The sequence below is a fragment of the Clarias gariepinus genome, chromosome 15 (genome assembly GCF_024256425.1).
Source record: "Clarias gariepinus isolate MV-2021 ecotype Netherlands chromosome 15, CGAR_prim_01v2, whole genome shotgun sequence".
Lineage (NCBI taxonomy): Eukaryota > Metazoa > Chordata > Actinopteri > Siluriformes > Clariidae > Clarias > Clarias gariepinus.
This window is the reverse complement of record NC_071114.1, coordinates 15,350,282-15,370,008: the sequence shown is the minus strand read 5'-3', so window position 1 is coordinate 15,370,008 and position 19,727 is coordinate 15,350,282. Positions and strand designations below refer to the sequence as shown.

The 19,727-nt window shown below is 41.3% G+C and overlaps 1 protein-coding gene across 3 annotated transcripts in view; it reads right to left on the bottom strand.

The window, feature by feature from the left end:
- nfia (nuclear factor I/A) overlaps nucleotides 1–19,727 on the bottom strand; it is a 118,445-nt gene that overhangs the window by 37,256 nt on the left and 61,462 nt on the right. For all 3 annotated transcript variants that reach the window (XM_053512846.1, XM_053512848.1, XM_053512849.1), the window contains exons 3-5: nucleotides 15,831–15,896; nucleotides 9,484–9,558; nucleotides 634–751 (exon numbers count right to left, since the gene is read on the bottom strand). In XM_053512846.1, coding sequence (XP_053368821.1) covers nucleotides 634–751; nucleotides 9,484–9,558; nucleotides 15,831–15,896 — 259 coding nt within the window. The remainder of the gene's footprint in view (nucleotides 1–633; nucleotides 752–9,483; nucleotides 9,559–15,830; nucleotides 15,897–19,727) is intronic.

The following is a 19,727-nucleotide window of genomic DNA, read 5'->3' as shown; positions in this document are numbered from 1 at the left end:
TTACTTAACTTTACTCACCTTGTTTAATTTCCATTATGTATGATTGTGTTTGTGCTGCTAAACTAACAGTGAACAAACTGTTATCGAACATAAGAATCTCAAAGTGTACGTGTGCACTTATGAATATAAATATATAACTATGTGTGTATACTGTACATGTACAAGTGACAAGAAAGACTGCTACATCAGCATTCTCAGTGCATCCTGTGTCTGTACGCTACCCAAACCAAACTTCACATACACACACACACACACACACGTATAAGACTGAGCCATACTAAATGAAAGAGCTGGGCACTCAGTGAAGCTTTCCACTGAGGCATTCTGTGTGTGTGCCTGTGTGTGCGTGTGTGTGTGGGTGTGTGGGTGTGCGGTCAGGCGGGCGGGTACTCGATGGAGGCTCCAGGTGGACACACATATGCTGGCGGCTCATGAACCTCCAGCTCCTGCAGATTCTCTTCAACCCTCGGCCAGCACATCGATCTCTGCCTGAACTGATTAATTAAGACCCAGAGACAGACAGAGAGAGAGAGAGAGAGAGAGAGAGAGAAAGAGAGAGAGAGGAGAGATGGAAAGAGAGAGAGAGAGAGAGAGAGAGAGAGAGAGAGTAATATGATATAAAGAGAAAGATACCTGCTAGAAGAGGTGCTGGGTAGGGGCCGTCTCATAGCCCCTGGGCTCATACTGTAGTAAGAGGAGCTGTCCAAATCTGCCAGTGAGAAGTTGGGTCCTGTCCCTGCTGCAATTGGGGCTGCAACACACACAAACACACACACACACACACACACACACACACACACACACACACACACACAGAAAAAGGAAAGGTAAGAACACAAGAGTTAAGGGAAAAGCTTCAATCTCTAACCAGGCATTAGATTTCCGTTTAGCCCTGTTCATCTCCATTACCAGGTCTGATATAAGCACTTTGCCTCACACGAGCCTTTACCTTGTTTTGCCAAACTGCATTAGGTCGTCTCAAAACCCCCCGACCCCTCCTCCCCAGTCCAGCTAGCCGCAGAGCCTCCCGTCCCTGCTCATGTAGATCACTGGCAAGCACTCTGCTCTATCGAACGCCTTTGTCATCCACTCCATAAAGCTCTGATGCCTCTTTATATTCATCGTGACTGAGACCACTATTTTTGATGAGGACAGCGTAAACGTGTAAGAAAGCAGGTCTGGCCCTGCATACATAATACCCCACGGCCCGGCCAAGGATGGAAGGAGGGGGTAGACGACAGCACGGAAGAGCCTGATAGACACGGTAATGGGCCTCCTAATTAACATTGGAAGAGGACACGGTTATGGGAGAAACTTGGACCCGAAGAGAGAGAGGGAGAGAGAGATGAAAGCAGAGTGATAGAAAGAGGGTGGGTTCTGGCTCTCGGGCCAAATAGAGGTGCAAAAGTTGACCACATGTAGTAAAGCCATCGAAGTTGCCAATGCTCGATAATTTCATCTCGGAGAGTCATGCCTTTATTTTAATTTTAATATATCTTTTTTTTCCTCCAAGGCCTGGCTCTCACTTCTAAGTGCCGGAGCCAGTTATTTACGAGGCACACTAAAGCCAACCGCATTTGCATGGCTAATAGTGGGACATGAAGTAATTTGTGTGAGAGCTAACCTGGGCACTGAGCTGCAGTAACTCAGCCGACCTGCACACACGCCCACACATACACACACTCGCACACATACAGTACGCAGACGGGGAGAGCGACCAGTCCATGGCGCTGCAGTTTGGGGAGAAAAATGAACACGCTGCACTCTGTCTGACTGGAATGGAAATCAATCATAAAGGTAATCCACGGTCTCTACCTCTTAAGGGCTTTAGCAAGTGCTTTTGCTCGCAGGATTCCAAATGAAGCCTGTGGCTATCAGGCCAGCATTGATCTCCCCCTCTCCCTCCTCTTCTGTCACTCTCTCTCTCCAGCTATGATCTCCCCTGCACTACTTTCAGAGCTTCCAGTGCAGAAAGTACATTAGCTGAATGTTTCAATCTATTTTGCCTACTCAGAGAAGATGGTTACTTTAAAGGGACTGAGGTAAGACTGCTAGGACAGGGCGAAAAAGAAAAGGAAAAAAAATGTAAAGACAGAGAAGCAAAAAAAAAAAAAAAAAAAAGAGGGAAGAAAGAAAAAAATAATAAATACAACGTCTAGGAACTACTTTTTACAGGCAAAAAGCCTTTCTGAGGGTATAACAATGCCCTAAAAGAATCCAAAATGTCTCGTGTTGCGTAATTTGGGTTCAATTTGATCAATTTGGTCAGTTTGAAACCACTGGATCATTTTGTGAAGACTGAAGTTATGACATTTGTTCAGGCTACAATGTAAACCTCCTCTGCTTGGGCCTGCTTCTAAAATGACTTACAGCCTGCAAGAAAATGATGTTTCGACAACGGCAAGTCAAACATGAGTTATCCCAACAAAAGGCTGCTGTCAATCAAATCCTTTCGTCTAACTAAAAGAGACAAAAACATAAGAACTGGCTAAACAAATGCTGTTATGAATTTCGGAATTTCAAACTGAAACTTGTCTGTGTGTGTGTGTGTGTGGCCATGTCTTGATATCTAGGTGGGGACCAAATGTCTCCACAAGCTTGGAAATATATGACAGTTCTGCCTTTTTCATCTTTCTTTTTTCCTAAACAATATACTAAAATAGAATACATAAATAAAACATTTTAAAATAAAAGTCCTAGAAGGTAACCTTTTAAGGTTATGGTTAGGGTTAGATTTAGGTGTGTGTGTATGTTGGTGTTAAAAAATTATCTGTTAGAAGAAACAGATAAATATGGCAAGATAAGCAGAGTAAAGAAGTCTTAGGCCAGTTTATGCAGATGACAGTTTCTCTCCACACACACACACACACACACATGCATGCACTACCCACACAGGCATGCAGGTTAATGCTGACACAAACGCTGGAGGGTCTTTTTTATTTTAAACAGTGCAAGAGCAGGACAGGGAAAAAAGTGCCTTTACTTTAGCAGATTTTAATAACTGGAGTAGCTTACAACAAAAGCAGCAATCAAAGTCAAAACTCTGGACATGCAGCCTCTCGTTGTCCATCTCCCCCTCCACACATTTCATGATCTTCATGATGGGAGCTTCCCCTGAATTGATCTAAAGCAAGCCAGCTATGACAAGGCTTTTGTGTTGTTCTTCTCCATCACCTTAACTGAGGAACTATCTGTATCATGAGAGAACTCAGCAACAGCTCCGTCAACTCTGTGGCGACCTGAATCAACATAAGGGGCAGCAGGTCGAGCAGCAAGTCAACATGAACATGCAAACTCTATGCACACGGACCTGGGGTGGGAATCGAACCCTCATCTCAATTTACTCAAGGCAGTTTACACGGTGGTGTCATGCTAACCAATACAGTCTGTATTAGATATAAAGTTTTTTTTTTTTTGCTTATGCTAAAGCTAGCTCTCCCTTAACTAAAGACACTAATTGGCGATCCATTCACCCCCCCCCCCCCTTATAAACACACAGCATAGTAATATCAGACAATCTCTATAGGAATGTATAATTCTATTTTACATCCAGATATCAAATGTCTTATGATATCCATCACACCAGGTGTGATGCTAAAATTCTTAGTGCAGACGTAGAACAAGCTGATGTTCTTTAAAATTTTGTGGCACAACCAGGATGTAATTTAAAGCATACACTTGGGCAAAGTACTTTTTATGGGTAAAAATATGTGGATATCTGACTATCACACCCATACGTACTTATTCCAAATCCATGAGCCTTGACATTCATGTGGTTCCACCTTCGCTGTTATAAAAGCTTCCACTTTTTTGGAAAGTGATTCCACTAGGCTGTGGGGTTAGGATCAGGTCCACTCCAACCTTTGTAACCATGTGTTGATGGCAGTCATGGTGGAACAGGCAGGGGTGTATTTTATTCAGTTCTGGAAATTTTTAACGATCCAGCAGACTTGTTCAGACTTATTCAGAAAGGGACGGTGTCGGTGCCGGGTTTCATTCCAACCGAGCAGAAGGCACACCAGTCTATTGAAAGCTAAGATCAGCAGATTAAACAGGTGGAATCAGGTTTAGTTCCTGTTTGATTAAAAAGAAAATCTGCTCCCCTCACTAGTATTTTGTAGATAAGATTGGACAACCAGGTGCTATGGCATACAAGGACGGTCTATACAACTGTCCGAATGTTACATTGTAGCAGCAGTTCGAGGTTTATGATGGTCAGAAGTCCACATACTTTTGGCCACGATGCATACAGCATCGATGTCGGTCAACATTCTATACATTCAGAGCATGACGCAACCTAACCACATTATTCAATATTGATTCAGCTTTTCAGGTCAATATTGATACTCAGCATTAGATCAGCATCTCAACCCTCCGAAACATTATCTTCATGTTTTGAAGCTTAGCTGCATCGGGTGTCCTAGATTTGGGTCGGAGCGCTGCGGGAAGGCAAAGGAGGAGGAGGATGATTGGTTTGCACTGTATTAAAATCTGAAGGGCAGAAAACATTCATAGATCATCACCTCTCTTCTAAGAAGTTTCATAAATATAGCTCTCACTGTGCAACTGTTTACTTGTCGCATTCACGCCTCTTTACCTCGTCATTATCCACAATTAATCTTGTCAGATGTAGCAGATTGTCACTACAGCATTATCACTTTTAGAGCTTTGAGTGTATGTTTCCATGCAGATGGTTGGCTCAGAGTTGGCTGAGTAGTGGCTGCTTTCCCAGTGGCTCTGTCAGGGCAGGCGGCTTCGGGGCCAAGACTGAATAAGAGCCTGGATGATGGCTGCCCCTTGTCTTTTCCATTATTCATCCTCTTTCCCTAGTCTGTCGTATGGCTGTGAGCCGTGGTACCCAGGGATATCCCAGGAGTCCCCGCTCCAGGACTGGGCCGTCCAAATTCCTGCCAACGTTTCAGCAGATCTCTCTGTGCCAGACAAGTCACAATGCAGTGTATCTGTGTTGCAAGGCTCTATATACACTCATCCTGTATTCTCATGACTCTCAAACTGAGGTCAGGGATAAGCCTGGGGTCAGTGACATAAACAGTTGATGCCTGATTTTCTAATTTTGTTCCATCATTATTCAAGTTAGTATGTCTATATTTCCAGTAATGTTGTATGGAAATGTTCAGGAAAAAAAAAACACTCTGACTATAATAAATAACCAAACTCTAATAGTATCTAACTGTTATTACATTCAAAGGAATCCCTGACTATATATATATATATATATATATATATATACATAATAAAAAAGGAAGTAGTTTAACTCAGCTCGTCTGTGTACCAAGTTGCATCATATAAAAGCCTTCACAAAGGCTGATTAACGAAAGTGTTTGGTAAGAAATCCAGGGTAAAGTTGGAGAGAAGAAGCCGCATGGGGAGGAATGCGATCGCTACTTGTTCTCAGTAAATCGTGTGTCAAGAAATTCAACGACCACTTAATGTTAGGCGAGAGGGAGTGAGAGAGAGAAAGAGAGAGCAAAAGAGAAGGAGAGAGAAAGGGAGGGAAATTGAGGGGAGGAGGAAGCATTTAGAAGGGCGGGTCCAATCTCTAAAATTACCCCTGCTTGGTATTGACCGGCCAATTATGTGGAGTTCCATTTACAAAAACGTAGCTATAACCGCTAACTTTATGGAGACTTTCATTCCCTGCCCCCACCCTCCCCCCATCTCGACACAGCCTTCCTCCTCTTTTTTTTGTGTGGCGCTTTAATAGGATATTGATCGACAGAAGCAGATTCGATTGGGCTGCCACTGAATTGTGTAATGGGTGCACAAAGCCAAGGTCAGGGCGTATAGACAGGGAAGAGCTAAGGCAGCCTGTCGTCCATTCAATATCACCACCCTTCATCTTCAGAATGGCCACGATCTCCGCACTCAACCTTTTTTCCTGTTCGCTTAAATAAAATCTCAAGAAACATATCTGCAACTCGGACCGTGCTTACTGTAAGTCCAACCTAGAGCAAGGGTTTGGGTGTGCTGTCTAACCTAGAAACCGTACCTAACACACTCCACTCCATCATATCAACAGACCAACACTGCTGCTTGCACCTTTACCAGCGTACATAGTTTGCTGTAATCTGTAGCTGCTCCTTGGGGACCAATCCTGTTAGAGAGTCTACTGATAACAGCACACGCAGTAGCTCTAAGGAATTCTACTGAAGGAGCCCTGGATTTGGTACAAGACACTGAAGTTATACAACTTGCTTACTGATACATCTTATTATGTTGTTTTATTGGCCTCATAGAGTAGCTTATATAAAGAGTAGCTAATCTACAGCGTATATAAAGCTGTAGACAATAAACATATTAAACATTTGATTGTAGCAGGCGTGCAAAAGCATGAACATAAAATTAGCCTAAATGTGAGCCACAGTAAATGTAAATACATCCATATAAATAAATGTCAAGTGTCACTGGATCATAAAGAGAACAAGTTAGGATGAAGGGATGAATAATTTTTTTTTTTTAATTACTTTTGATTCGAACAGAACAGCAAGCATATGCCACCCAGCGTTGGTCTTTCTTCCCCACGTGTCACAGATGTTAGGATAAAAGCCAATGCCTCCGCAGAGCTGGATCAATTATGCATATTCCTTAATCTCATTACAATCATATGCCAGAACTTCGGATGCAGGGCAGCACTGACTGTGCTAATCATACTAATATCTCCCTCTCTCTCAGCCTCAACACACACACACACTCACACACACACACACACACACACCAAACACACACACACATAGGTCTAAACAGGCACAACTTCTGAATACACTCACACACACTGAGCTAATCCCCCCCAATCTCCTCCTGTGTGCTGTCACAGTGCCATGCTGTGGTGGCACCCGGACGTTCTCCTTCTCTCCAGATGCTGTCTTTGTGCTGGCAGGATGCACAAGGCCGTGGGTGGGAAGCACCATGCATGGGCTCGGTGCCCAGGTCTATGGCGCCCCTCACTTTCCCCACCGCAGGGCCCAATATGAGATCACGGAGCACTGGGGATCAATGGCCCTTTGATCAGAAGGATCCTGTAAGTGCTGACAGGCGGTTTGGATCAGCTATTGTTAGCACCAATCGACAGGTCTGTATGGATTGCGCTGCGCTCTGTCACTCTTCACTGTACACGTCTGCAATTTTTAAAGGTCATGTTTCCTTATTCCTCTTTCCTTCCTTCTTTGTTTCTCTTTGGGGCTGGTCTTCCCCCACTTTAATCCTATCTATACTCGTCCTCTGGTCTGTTGTGGTAAGCTTAAAGCCAAGGGTGTTTTATTAAGAAAGCCAAAGAGTGTAGAGTTCAGGGACATGGACCGTGATTATTTCCCCGTTGTGCTGCATGTTGTTAGCAAGCAATACTTTTGTTGTTTTTTCCATTTACCACATATATAATTACAAACTGGAATCATGAGCTAAAAGGAGGTTTTAATTAGTGTCTTTCAAATAATAATAATAATAATAATAATAATACTACAACTACAAGGGAATGGTATCATATTGATTAGGCTAAAGGTGGAGCTCCCATAGTTTAAATGAAAAAAATTTTTCTTAACATCTAAACAATTTCAATTTAACAATATATTAAATGTGATGTCTTTTATTGCTTCAAAATGTGCCAGCATCCAGACGGTTGCTGCTAAATAATAATAATTATAGTGTTGAAAATAATAATAATAACATAATTCATTTATATATAACATTGTATCTGAATAATTTAACATGCTCTTTTACTAAGAAGAGTGCTCAGTTAAGAAGAACTGTGATGTAAGATAACATCTATATTTTGCCATGTTTTTGATTTCTACCAGTGCAAAAGTAGATGCCATGCTCCAGCGGATTAAACAGGAAAGAAATGTGAAAGTGCATCAGAGTTACGACTGCAATACTGAGACATCTACAAATACAGCCAAGGATTAACTAGGAGCAAAAGAAGTTGAACATAAAATGACTGAGTGATGGAAAGATATCAGCCGACATCTTCAAAAATGAGTCATGTAAATTAGCAGCGGTTTGCTGTTGTAATGCTAATAAAGTCTGCATAATGTCCAGCGCATATATCTGTGGCAGGAAAATCTAATATACTAAGACTAAGAAAAAAATGTGTTAGAATCTGAACATACGGTGTTTGATTTGTCATTAGGTTTCTGTTGGTCTGGTGGCCAAAATGTATGAATAAGAAGTGACTTTTAAATATAGACACACTTCCAGAATTACACTCCTCTCAGTTTAACATGGACGGCTCCGATTTCGTTGGTCTCTCCCACAAAGCTTTTATTAAAATACTTCAAGTTCACACTTGAAAGGTCTCTTTAAGAACTAGCAAATAGCAACCTAGTGAGTAAAATCTAGAGGACGGTTTTATATTTCACCAGGTTCTTACATGCAGCCTTGCCGATTCTCCACACTTGCAACACACTTACTGGTTGCCATGTCAATCAAGCATGCTTAATAGAAAATAAAGTAGCGTTATCAGTTGATTTGCAATAAATATATAATTTTCCTCCGAGTGTGTTACTCCGCCCCTAATGGTGCGTGAGCAAGCAGATCGAAAAGATGCGATCGGCTGGCGTCACGCAGTTCGGAGGAAACACGTGATAGTCTTCGGCCCTACCGGCTGAATGGTAGTAGTAGCCTTAATGTGGAAGCCCCCTAGTGACGGGGAGGAATTGGCCACGACTAAATTAGGGAGAAAATCTGGAGAAAAAAAAAATCTCGATTGTGATTGGTCAGATGGTGTTACTTGAATTTCTAGAGCAGTACAGCCTTTCACAACTACTTTGGCATGTATATATGGAGGAGAATAAAATTCATAACTCTTGATAATGTGAAAGGAGATTAAAAAGCTTTAACATATTTATTTAACATTTTTAAGAGAAGCCTCTATAGTCTGTGCTTTGTATGAGGTTTTCCAACGTGGTGACAACTTCAATATTAAACTACCTTGCATTGCGGATGGTCCATAACATTAAACATGACTATAAATAAATAAAAAACATCAGAATTCAAACTTCTGATCTCCAAATGCTATAGACAAATGACTGGAATGTTGATATGCTACTATTGTTAATTATTGCTATTATAATTATTGATAATGCATTCGTGTAGAAAGAAATTATATAGAGAAAGTATTCATGTAATTCTTTATTTCTTTATCTCATCCATATATACTGTGTTCTGTTATTCTGCACAATCAAAAGTCATACTGTGATTTGACTGCCCAAAGCATCGGCAAACCATGACATTGTCCTTATCACAATAACCATTTTAAACCTACTCTTTTTTTTTAGTAAAATCTTTTTCTAACTGAATTATGTGGCATGGCTAACAAAAATATAATTAAATAGTATATAACATAGTATACATAAGGTTAATGTTTTTCCTGTTTGGCAAGTCTAATGGAATTTGCTAACTTGTAATAAAGACCTTTACTGTAGGAATAGGGATAACAGGAAAGTGAAGTAATTTGAATAACTGACTTACTCTGTGAGACTCGGACAAGTTCGGAGACAGTGAAGACACCTGATGTAATGAAACTGTCCTGGAAGCCCAGATGTCCTAGAAAACAAAGAGAGACCAAAAAAAGAGAATATTACTAATATCAAATTTATGCAGTATGCACTTTATTTAGATAAAGCAAATTATATAATTTTTTTCTACCACCAAATGTGGTGAATACTGCTACACTTGATTTGTATTACAAGACAAAAGTCACTTTTTTGAGCAATGCACATAACAAGAAGGCAACATTAAGTCTGAATGTTTCATATTTGCCCCATAATAATACCACCAGCCTGTTTTAAATTATTTTTCTATAACAGCTCCTTGTAGGGCAGCACGGTGGTGTAGTGGTTAGCACTGTCGCTTTGCACCTCCAGGGTTCGATTCCCGTCTCTGTGTGCATGGAGTTTCCATGTTCTCCTCGTGCTTGGAGGGTTTTTTTTCCCACAGTCCAAAGATATGCAGGTTAGGCTAACTGGCGTTCCCAAATTGCCCGTAGTGTGTGAATGAGTGTGTGTATGTGTGTGTGTGCCCTGCAATGATTAGCGCCATTTCAGGGTGTACCCCGCTTCATGCCCTAAGTCTCCTGGGATAGACTCCAGGTACCCGCGACCCTGAATACAGGATAAAGCGATGTAGAAGATGATTGAGCAAGTGTGTGAGCTCCTTGTAGTTTACTTTAACATACAATAAGTCCCCATTGTCACATGAAAAGCTGTGCCTTGAGGTTTTCTGATCCAAGAATTTTTTGTATGTTATCATGCGTAAACACTTGAGCAAAATCTCAGTTTAGAAAAATCAGTCAGTAAACTAAAAGTGGGAACATTAAACTTTCAAATTAGCTTTTTTTCACATACGTACTATTTATGACTATCTGAATAAAAGCCAAATAGTGAAGAGTATTTAGTATGACAGAAAACTATATTTTTGTAGGAGGCCCAGATCCTCCGCGGCATTCTCCTCAGCACAGATCTTGTATACAGACTCAATACGGTATAGACTCAATGTATTATATAATTAATCTCGACATATATACGTCACACACACTGACATGAGAAAGTAATGGGGAAGGATGGAGGCAGTGTTTAGGGTGATGTGGAGGGCAGATCACATCTGGAGCAGATCCATTGAGTGTGAGACAGTCTCTCAGTGGAAACACAGAGAGAGAGTCTGTGTGTGCGTGTGCGTGTGTGTGTGAGAGAGAGAGAGAGAGAGAGAGAGAGGGAGAGAGAGAGAGAGAGAGAGAGAGAGAGAAATGTCTCTTTTTCAGAAGGGGCCCTGAGAGGGAGCGGTATAAAAAGAGAGAGAGGAAGCGTATGCAATGCGTGTGTGTATGTGTGTGTCATACAGAAAGATAAGCAGGTGTGATGACCCTGTCTAAGACACACTCGCTGAGGGCCTGTGGGTGCTTAGTGTCCCCAATTACAGTGTGTATTGATCAGAGAGCAGCTGACCCACACCTCGGTCCTCGTCCTCCAACCGATGCTGACTGCTGGAGCGTCACACGCACAAACACACACTCTGATTTTACTATGATTTTTATTTACTCATGCTGACTTTATTACACTGCACAATCAGTCACAGTGATGGTTCTTTTCTTACAAACAGGAATAGCCCTAAAGCTTCAGAGCGCCAGCGTAATGTTCAACCACTTGTATTAACACATATTAATTCTGGTAATTCTAAGGGGCGCTGAGGAATGCTTTTAAAAACAGCTCCCATTTCCATTTTTTTGGTCACAGCAAAGTTTCCAAAGTTAAAAAGGCTTTTTAGAAAAGTGCAGAATGACATCAACTACTTACTTTTTTAAATCTCTCAGGGACAACTGAGGAAAAACACGAAGGATAAAGTGCTGGTGAAAACAAACTAGATCTATGTCATGTTGAATTTTAAATATTTAATCGGCAATATTACGTTAAAGTATTAAAGTACTTTACTAAAGCGGTATTATAGCTTAAAATAAGAGCATGATCATTTGGACATTTTTGAGGCATCACATGAAATCAGGTATTAAGACACATTTTGGGTAATTAGAATTATGCGTTTCTAGGACTCCTGGTTCAATGTACCAAACTAACCAAGTGCAACATAATACCTGACTTTACATGATGGGTCATATTAACTGGTATGCAAAATGATGTCACACTTTGCCTGTAACTGCATGCAGTCATGTCGACCTCATATCTTTCAGAACATCTCCAAAGTTAAACTAAATATACAGCTAACAACCTAAGCTGCCTAATCAGCCAAAACTAACTAGAACTGGTAACTTTGTTACGGTTGCGGCTGCATATCATATCAGCCATTTTTAACTAATCCCTAACCTCTAAACGTTACGCTCGTAATGACACCAATCACTATTTCCTTACATACACATGGATTTGATTCGGATTATTGGAAGTTACATATATGGAGAAATCCAGAATGTGGACTCCGGCGAGGAAATTTATAAACAGAATCTGTATTTCGAATGATCTTTGTGCTGGGGAAATGTTTGCATGTAAACAATAAGCAATAAAACTTAATCTGAACTGTCTGCTAAAATAAATAAAATCTTAAAAACAAAAATAACAAATTTAAAATAATTGCACAAAGATGACACACAGAAAACCAGACGTAGCTTATCCAACACCTGGGGCACTTTCTCCTCTTGTACAGCAGACAGGAAACTACAAGAAGAATCATGAAAAGAGCTGATGTAGTTATTAAACGGGCTTTTGTGCGACTTGGAGGTGACAAAAGCCATAAAAAGCCCTCAACAGGAAACAGTTTAGCAATGACGGCCTCGATATAGAGACGTACAACATGTGGATGAGGGGAATTATAAATAAAAAGAGAAAAACGAAGCACATGGCAAGGGATATTCGCGGCTCATTGGGATAGAAAGTGCTGACGTTAGCTGGAAAGCCTGCGCCTCCCGAGAGCACGGCTGCACTGATGCGCCTTAAACTCAAGGAGCTTGGGGTCTACGAAAAAGGAAGTTGGAGAACATGCATGTGATGGAGAGAAAATTATCAAGAAAGACTAAAAAACAAGAACAAGCAAAGTTAAAGTGTGTGTAGGAGAAAGAGAGAGAGAGTCAAAGTTTCCATGCAGCTGTACATACTGTAAGAACAATAATACTGGGTAGAAGTGAAGCACACATTTTTTTTGGAAAACAGAGGGATGACGCAATGGAGCTAAGAAAACATGGAGGAAAGAGAGAGAGAGAGAGAGAGAGAGAGAGGAAGAGAGAGAGAAGAGGGGGGGCTCTTCCGTCACTGGAGTTCCAGTATAGAGTACATATGTACAGTTAAGTTCACTGAGGCCATTAGCATGAGTGTCTTGTATAGGGAGGTAGGGGGCAAGGGAAGGGGCGGGCCTCTATATCTCAACATGGATAATCACTCCCAGCTGTGTCCACTGTTGCGCGCACACACACACACACACACACACACATACAGTAGGGAGGAGCCATGGTCTGTCTTTAACAGCAGCACTGAGACACAAACAACGCTCTTACAGCAACAGCAACAGGGTTTTAACTGCCTGCAGTCTCTCTCTCACACACACACACACACACACACACAGTTACAATAGGTTGCACACACAGGTGGATACCGATGCTGTTCCTCTACTCCCTGCTAATTTCAAGCAGAATAGTACTACTTGTTTCTGTCACCACTATGACTCCACCTGTCTTTTGTCTTTCCTAGCCCACCACCCTCGGTCTGTCTGTCCGGTGGAAAACCCAGGAGACGGGATATCCTCTGGTCTTATCTAATGGCCTGTGTGTTGTGCAATGACTGCTCTTGACCCTGGAGCACACCATTCTGCTGAGTGAAATGGCACGTAGCATGGTGTACTAGGACAAGGTTTAGGAGAGATAAAAACTTTAGAAAAAAAGCACAATCACACTTTTCCCTGTGTGAGAATGAGAGTGAGGAGGTGTGCGGGAGTGGCAGGCTGAGGTCACCAGCAAGTTCATAGGGTCAGTTCTGACCAGGGATATCAGCGTCAAAGTCAATATTTTAAATCTCAGTTAGAATTGAATGTAAATATCATTTAAATATTTTAATTTTAACAAAAATACATTTCACGTTCATTCATGTTCTACTTTGAGTCGACTGATTCTGAAACCTTAGACCTGAACATTTGTGTAAAAACATCACTGATTAAATGTGTAGTTTACGATATATTTACAACGCAGTTGTGGTTGTTGTTTTTTATTGCAGCACACAATGTGGTGGCCAGGTCATGTGTGAAAATTATTCCTCATGCTCCCAAAACCTTTCATTCATAATTTAAGTCCTGACTATAATGCCTGAGCCATCAGGGAAGAAAAAAAGCAAAGGAAAAATGCTGAAGACATCTTTCTGATTATTCTCACTAACACATGGTTTTCTCATGGCCACACACCTGTTTTATCCTCTGAGTTCTCATCACATTGGGTGTGGAAATGATCTTACTTTCACTATTAAACATAACACTTGTCGATTTTATTTCAATTTAACGAAATTTGTTTAACTGATTCCAATTGATGATTTTCTGACCAGACATTCTCCATGTGGAAAGTTCAGCATTGTGCTTCCAGGTTTTAATGATGTGTCGAAGGATTCTTAACCAAATTCCAGTAAATTAAAATATCATTAGTTGGTTTTGCTGCTTGATACAGCCCAATAATTTGAGAGGAAGCTGGAGAAACCAGAGAAACTCTTTTACAACCCCAGAACTTCGAGGCCGCAACATTACACACTGTACCAGCTCTTATTATTACTATTATAATTATCATTATTATTATAAAATAACGACTCTATTATAATTATTCTATAATAAATTATTTTTGTTATTCTTATTGAAGTAGTGGATTGTACGTTTGTGAATGTGGTGTATTCGCCACTGGCACTGGCTAGTCACGAATACACCACCCACAGTGACAGACTGCAGATGAAGTGGATTTGTATGATTTATAACAGGGCAAATCCGAAAGACAAATAAATAAAAAGTGGTGTTTAGACTTTCTGAACAGAAAGAGAATGTGCCCGAGTGAATGACAAAGAGAAAATCCTGAGTAACACAAATAGATGAGTAGAAGGAGGTCATCTGCATATGCGGTGAGAGAGCTGAACACGCAACTCAACTGTGTGTGTGTGTGTGTGTGTGTGTGTGTGTGTGTGTGTGTGTGTGTGTGCTCTAATCTGAGTAAACAGCAGCCACGGGACACGCAGGGCCAACATACGCAAGGGCACAGAAACAGCTGCACAGAAACAGACCAGACTGGACCTATGTGCAGTAATCTGTAAGTGAGTCCAGAGTCATGGGGGCGGGGGGAGGGGGGGGCGGGGGGGTTGGACGTGCGCAGAGATCTTATATATATATATCACGGCAAGATAAGTGCTCTGATCTTTCGCTCTCTGCTTTATTTAATCACGGTGCTGTTTCGTGGGTTCGGTTCAGGAGATTGAACATTTTAGTCTGATGACTCAAGAGCTTCATTAGCTGATGAGTTGGATCAGGGCAGTCAGTTACATGTGTGTACTGCCTGATTTGAGTTGTAAACTCAAACCTCTGTAGTCTACGGGCTCATTGTTTCCAGTTTAGCCTTGCCTGTGCCTCTACTGGACTACTAAAGAGTAATCAGAACAACACCATTACTACTGACCAGCATAAGCATAATGCAACGAATGATAGTAAGCGGGTCTTAGATAAAGTTAGTGAGACTAGCACAGTGGATGGCTATGAGCTAGCGCACACACTCACACCAGATGCGCACATTCCCTACAGACACAATATTCTTAATAAATAGTGCCTCCCTTTGGCTTATACACACTCTCGCCAATGAGCTTAAAGCTTGTACTTGTATACTTAAGGTATTTCTACAGTCTTATCCGACTTAGTGTATGTCAGATTAATGAAGATGATAAACTTTCTGTCTTATACTGTTCACTCATCAGAAAAATACAACTAGACTGAACTGGATGCACAAGCTCTTTGTCGGTGGTGGTACGAGTGGTGACTAGCACTATTTCTATTTAAGAACCGCTTCACATTTCAATCGCATGGCCATCCAGCGTTAAACACAGATGCTATAAGAAAAGATTTCACATCTTTATACTGTCTCAAATCCCACATTAATTTTTGTTAGTATTATCTTTAACAATGAGCTTTCTCATTTAATGCATTGCAATTGTTCATCAAACAGTTGTTTCTTTTTCAGACCACTGATTCTTAATTTCGGGATTAATTTGACTATAACATTTCATTTTCTTTTGTAGTGGAAAGTTATGAGAAAAGATGTAAAAGATTCATGGAAAAGATTCTCCGGCTGCACATATGACACAGAAACTCACCATTTTCTGGCTGGTCTTTAACGTCTCCTTCACTGGGCTGGTTTGGACTTTCAGACTGTGCAGCTTCTGTACAGCAGGCAAGAGAGAGAGAGAGAGAGAGAAAGTGAATGAGGATCAGAATAAGGACAGTCACTCTGGCATTTTTAATGCGCCACTGTATAGTGATTACTCTGCACAGGTTTACAACCTGTTATCAAATGTGTCTAGAACTATTAGTCACAGATAAAATGTAAAGACCCTTCACTGTGCTCACAGACAAACACACATACAGTCATCGCTGAGTTATGAGCACATATTCAGGAGTAACATTCGTCAGTTTTTTAAAGCAGCCTTAAGTGCCATACAGTGAGTTGGAAGAACACAATGGAATGTTGCTGAAAACAATGGAATGTCTGCGTTTTACGTGATTCTGACCTTGAAGACTTCTAAATGCAGCACTCATTAGATTGAGTTAAGCATCCGTGTAATGCTGAAAACAAGGAACTTGCATAGATACTGATGCAACTTTTGAACTTATATTATGTTATCAACTCTGTGAATGTCACATATCTATTTCTATTATTATTAGGGTGAATTATCAATAACAGCAGCCCAGATGTCTGCACTGAGCATGTTCAGGTGTTCGTGTAAAGTATGCTATTCAGCAATACATCTAATTAGAGTTATAACTGCTTATAACTGTAACTTCTGCACAAAACATGACCGGGAGGTAGCAAATAATGACACTCCGATGGTTCAGGTCACCAAGGTTCACAAAGATTTATGTTTTGTGATTAAATGTCTTCACATATTTGACACAAAAGCAAGCAAAAACATTGTCTAGCCGCCGTCCTCTTGGCAAGAGCCACTTAAAGCTGAAGCCAAAGAGCGAGAGAGCGAGAGAGAGGGAGAGAGAGAGTGAGAGAGAGAGAGAGAGAGAGAGAGAGAGAGGGGGCAGAGGTGGCTGATCTACTGGCAGTCACAGCACTTATGGAAATAAGCCTGGATGGAGAACCCTGTAGACCTGGAAGTGCTGTATCTCTCATAAAAAAGCCCTATAAATTTGATGGGAGAAATCTTCTCCCAACAAGTGCTGGTTAACAGCACCATTAGCTGCAAGAGCAACGATAAGCAAAGATGCATTACAGGGACTTTCTGAAGAACCACCCCAGTCCCGATGCTGTCTCTTTAATGGTTTTTACTGCAGCCAAAAATCTCAAGGAATCAGACCCATCCCCAACCCCCCATGCATGATTTAGATGCAGGGGTGAGTATTGATCTCGCACTGCGGATAAAATTGTCCGTGGGAGAGAAATATTGCAGATATCCACTCGAAGCGAAAGGTCTGCAGTGACTCAGGGTGTAAGGGCTCGCCAGAGAAAGAGCCAGCAAAAGTATGATTCACTGGAACAACAGAATATTTCAAAAAAGGTAAAAATAGTAACTTTTACAATGTTTGTCTTTAAAGATTTAGGGGGGAAAAAAACCTTACGGCTAGAGAAGCAGACAAATAAAAATAAGCTTTTAAGTTTTTTCAATGTTTAATTCCTAGCATAAAGATCTGTATTCATGATCGGTAAGCAGAAAAGCCAATTTCACCTAATTTTCAAAAAGTATTCAATGGTCTCGTTATCCATAAAGCCATTGAAAAGAAAAGGTGATGATATATGTGATTTAAAACACAATTGGAGAAAAATGCAGATAAAGTGAACAAAAGAGGTTTACCACATGAAAAACACTCAGAAAAAAAATAGCCAAGGGGGGAAAAAGTTTATCCGTCCCTTCCACCATCCCTTCCTAGACAAAGTAAACAATTTAAGGACTTGTTTGCATTCAGCCCGGCGCTGCCGTCTGCATCAACAGCTTAAAACAAAGGCAATCTGGAGAGCGGGCCGAGCTCACAAAAAGGCCGCATCCCCCCAGCAACAGCCCAGAGATAAGTGAAAGCAGCGTGGTGGCGCGGGGGGGAGCAGGGGCTGGGCGCTGGGTGTGTGCATAGGACTACTTTCACACAGTCTCCACAGACCAAGTGCTCTCACACACACTGCCCATCGCTAATTAAAAATGCAAATGAGGCGTGAGACCCAGACCTAGTGTGTCTCATCTGCATTTACCCCCTGTTGAGGACCCTCTGAGAGACCGAGAGGGTGAAAAAAAGCCTCCCGCTTGAAATAAACACAAAAAAAAAGACACTAAACAACAAACGACTAAATAGATGCATAAACAGGCCTGTTCACGGTTCCTGCCCCCTCCATACAAGTGCATAACAAGCCACTCTTTCTGCTACAGACTGAAAGACACAGGAGGGATAGTCCCTGTCTACACTTAATTTTGTTCTCACACAGCAGTTAAAAAGAGTTCCCGGGTCACAATGTTCCCAGGTCTTGTGCTGACTGATGTATATGTGTCTCTGGACTGCTGATAAATCCTGACTAGTCCTGTCTCTATCTACACAGCAAATGCCCTACCAAAGTACGGGCCTGCAAGCACCGGAGCGCAAGTGCACTAGGGATATGATGCCTTGGTGCTTGCTGAATTAGTCAAGAGTGTTATAGCCCCTGGCTTGAGGTTCTCAGACCCCCTGTCTCTCTCAGTCTCCTAGGCCAGGCTGGAGGAGTTTTAGAGGCCTGCATACACGCACGCACGCGCGCACACACACACACCCTGCCTGGCCTGTTTGATTATGTATGCACTAAACCATCTGTACCTCTTGCAGGTCCTCCGGCTCAGTCCGCTGCATTCTCACCAAGTGCTTCGCCGCGCTGTAATCCAATTGTGTGTTAAAACCCTACTTTCAAAAGGCCTTTTACGCAGCGGCCTCAGGAACACGCAGCCCAATAAAAGGAGGCAGAAACTTAATTTAGAAATACAAACGGTCCTTTCTGGCCTATCAATGGAAGGTGAAGCTCCAGGGATCGGAGTATTGTTTTCACAAGTATCATCCCTCAGATCTTTTTTTTTTTTTTTACTTTTTACTTTTCTTCCCAGCTAGCTGTTACAGAAGAAAGACATGTTGTGGACTTTTCAAATCCCTGGAATTCCATTAGACTTTCATTTTTAGCAAAGACCTAACCAACCGCAAAGATACAGTGTTCTGAAGCAAAGCGAGTAGGAAAAATGAAAATATATAAATGTAGGCACACTAAATGATTTTGTATTAGATATTTCGGTCAATAATAAACCGCCAATTGGTGAACTTCCTGAAATTCAACAACAAACAAAAAGAAAGACAAAAAGAAATAGAATAGCAACTACAGTGGAACCTTGGATTACGAGCACAGCTAGTTCTGGAAGCGGGCTCATATTTCAAAACACTCATAAACCAAATCTTTTCATAAGATATAATAGAATCTCAAATTATTCGTTCCAAAAATAAAATACATTAAAAAAAAATCAATAAATACATAAAATAATTAACACAAAATATAAAGTAAAAATAAAACAAATTAACCTGCATTTTACCTTAAAAAAAAGTAAAAATAAATCCCGACAGGTAAGTGTTTCCGTATGTGTGCGCAGGCACTGTATGTGTGTGTATGTGTGTGTGTGAAGCTAAAGTAAGGAGCATCCCCCCCCCCCCCCATCTTACACAGTTACCGTTTCTCCACTCTTTTCACACACACACACGCACACACAATGGAAACACTGTTTTACGAAAAAATAAACAAGAAATCTCTCTAATGACACTCGATTGAGCGACACACTAACAAAATCACTGCTGTATATAATAAATAAAACAAATTAACATGCACTTTACCTTTGAAAAGAATCGCGACAGAGTAGTGTTTCTACGTAGAGCAGAGAGAAAGAGTGTGTGTGTGTGTCTGTAAAAGCGAAAGTAGGAGGGGTGTGTGTGTGTGTGTTTGTGTGTTTTTGTGTGTGTGTGTGTGTGTGTGTGTGTTTGTGTGTGGGGCACGG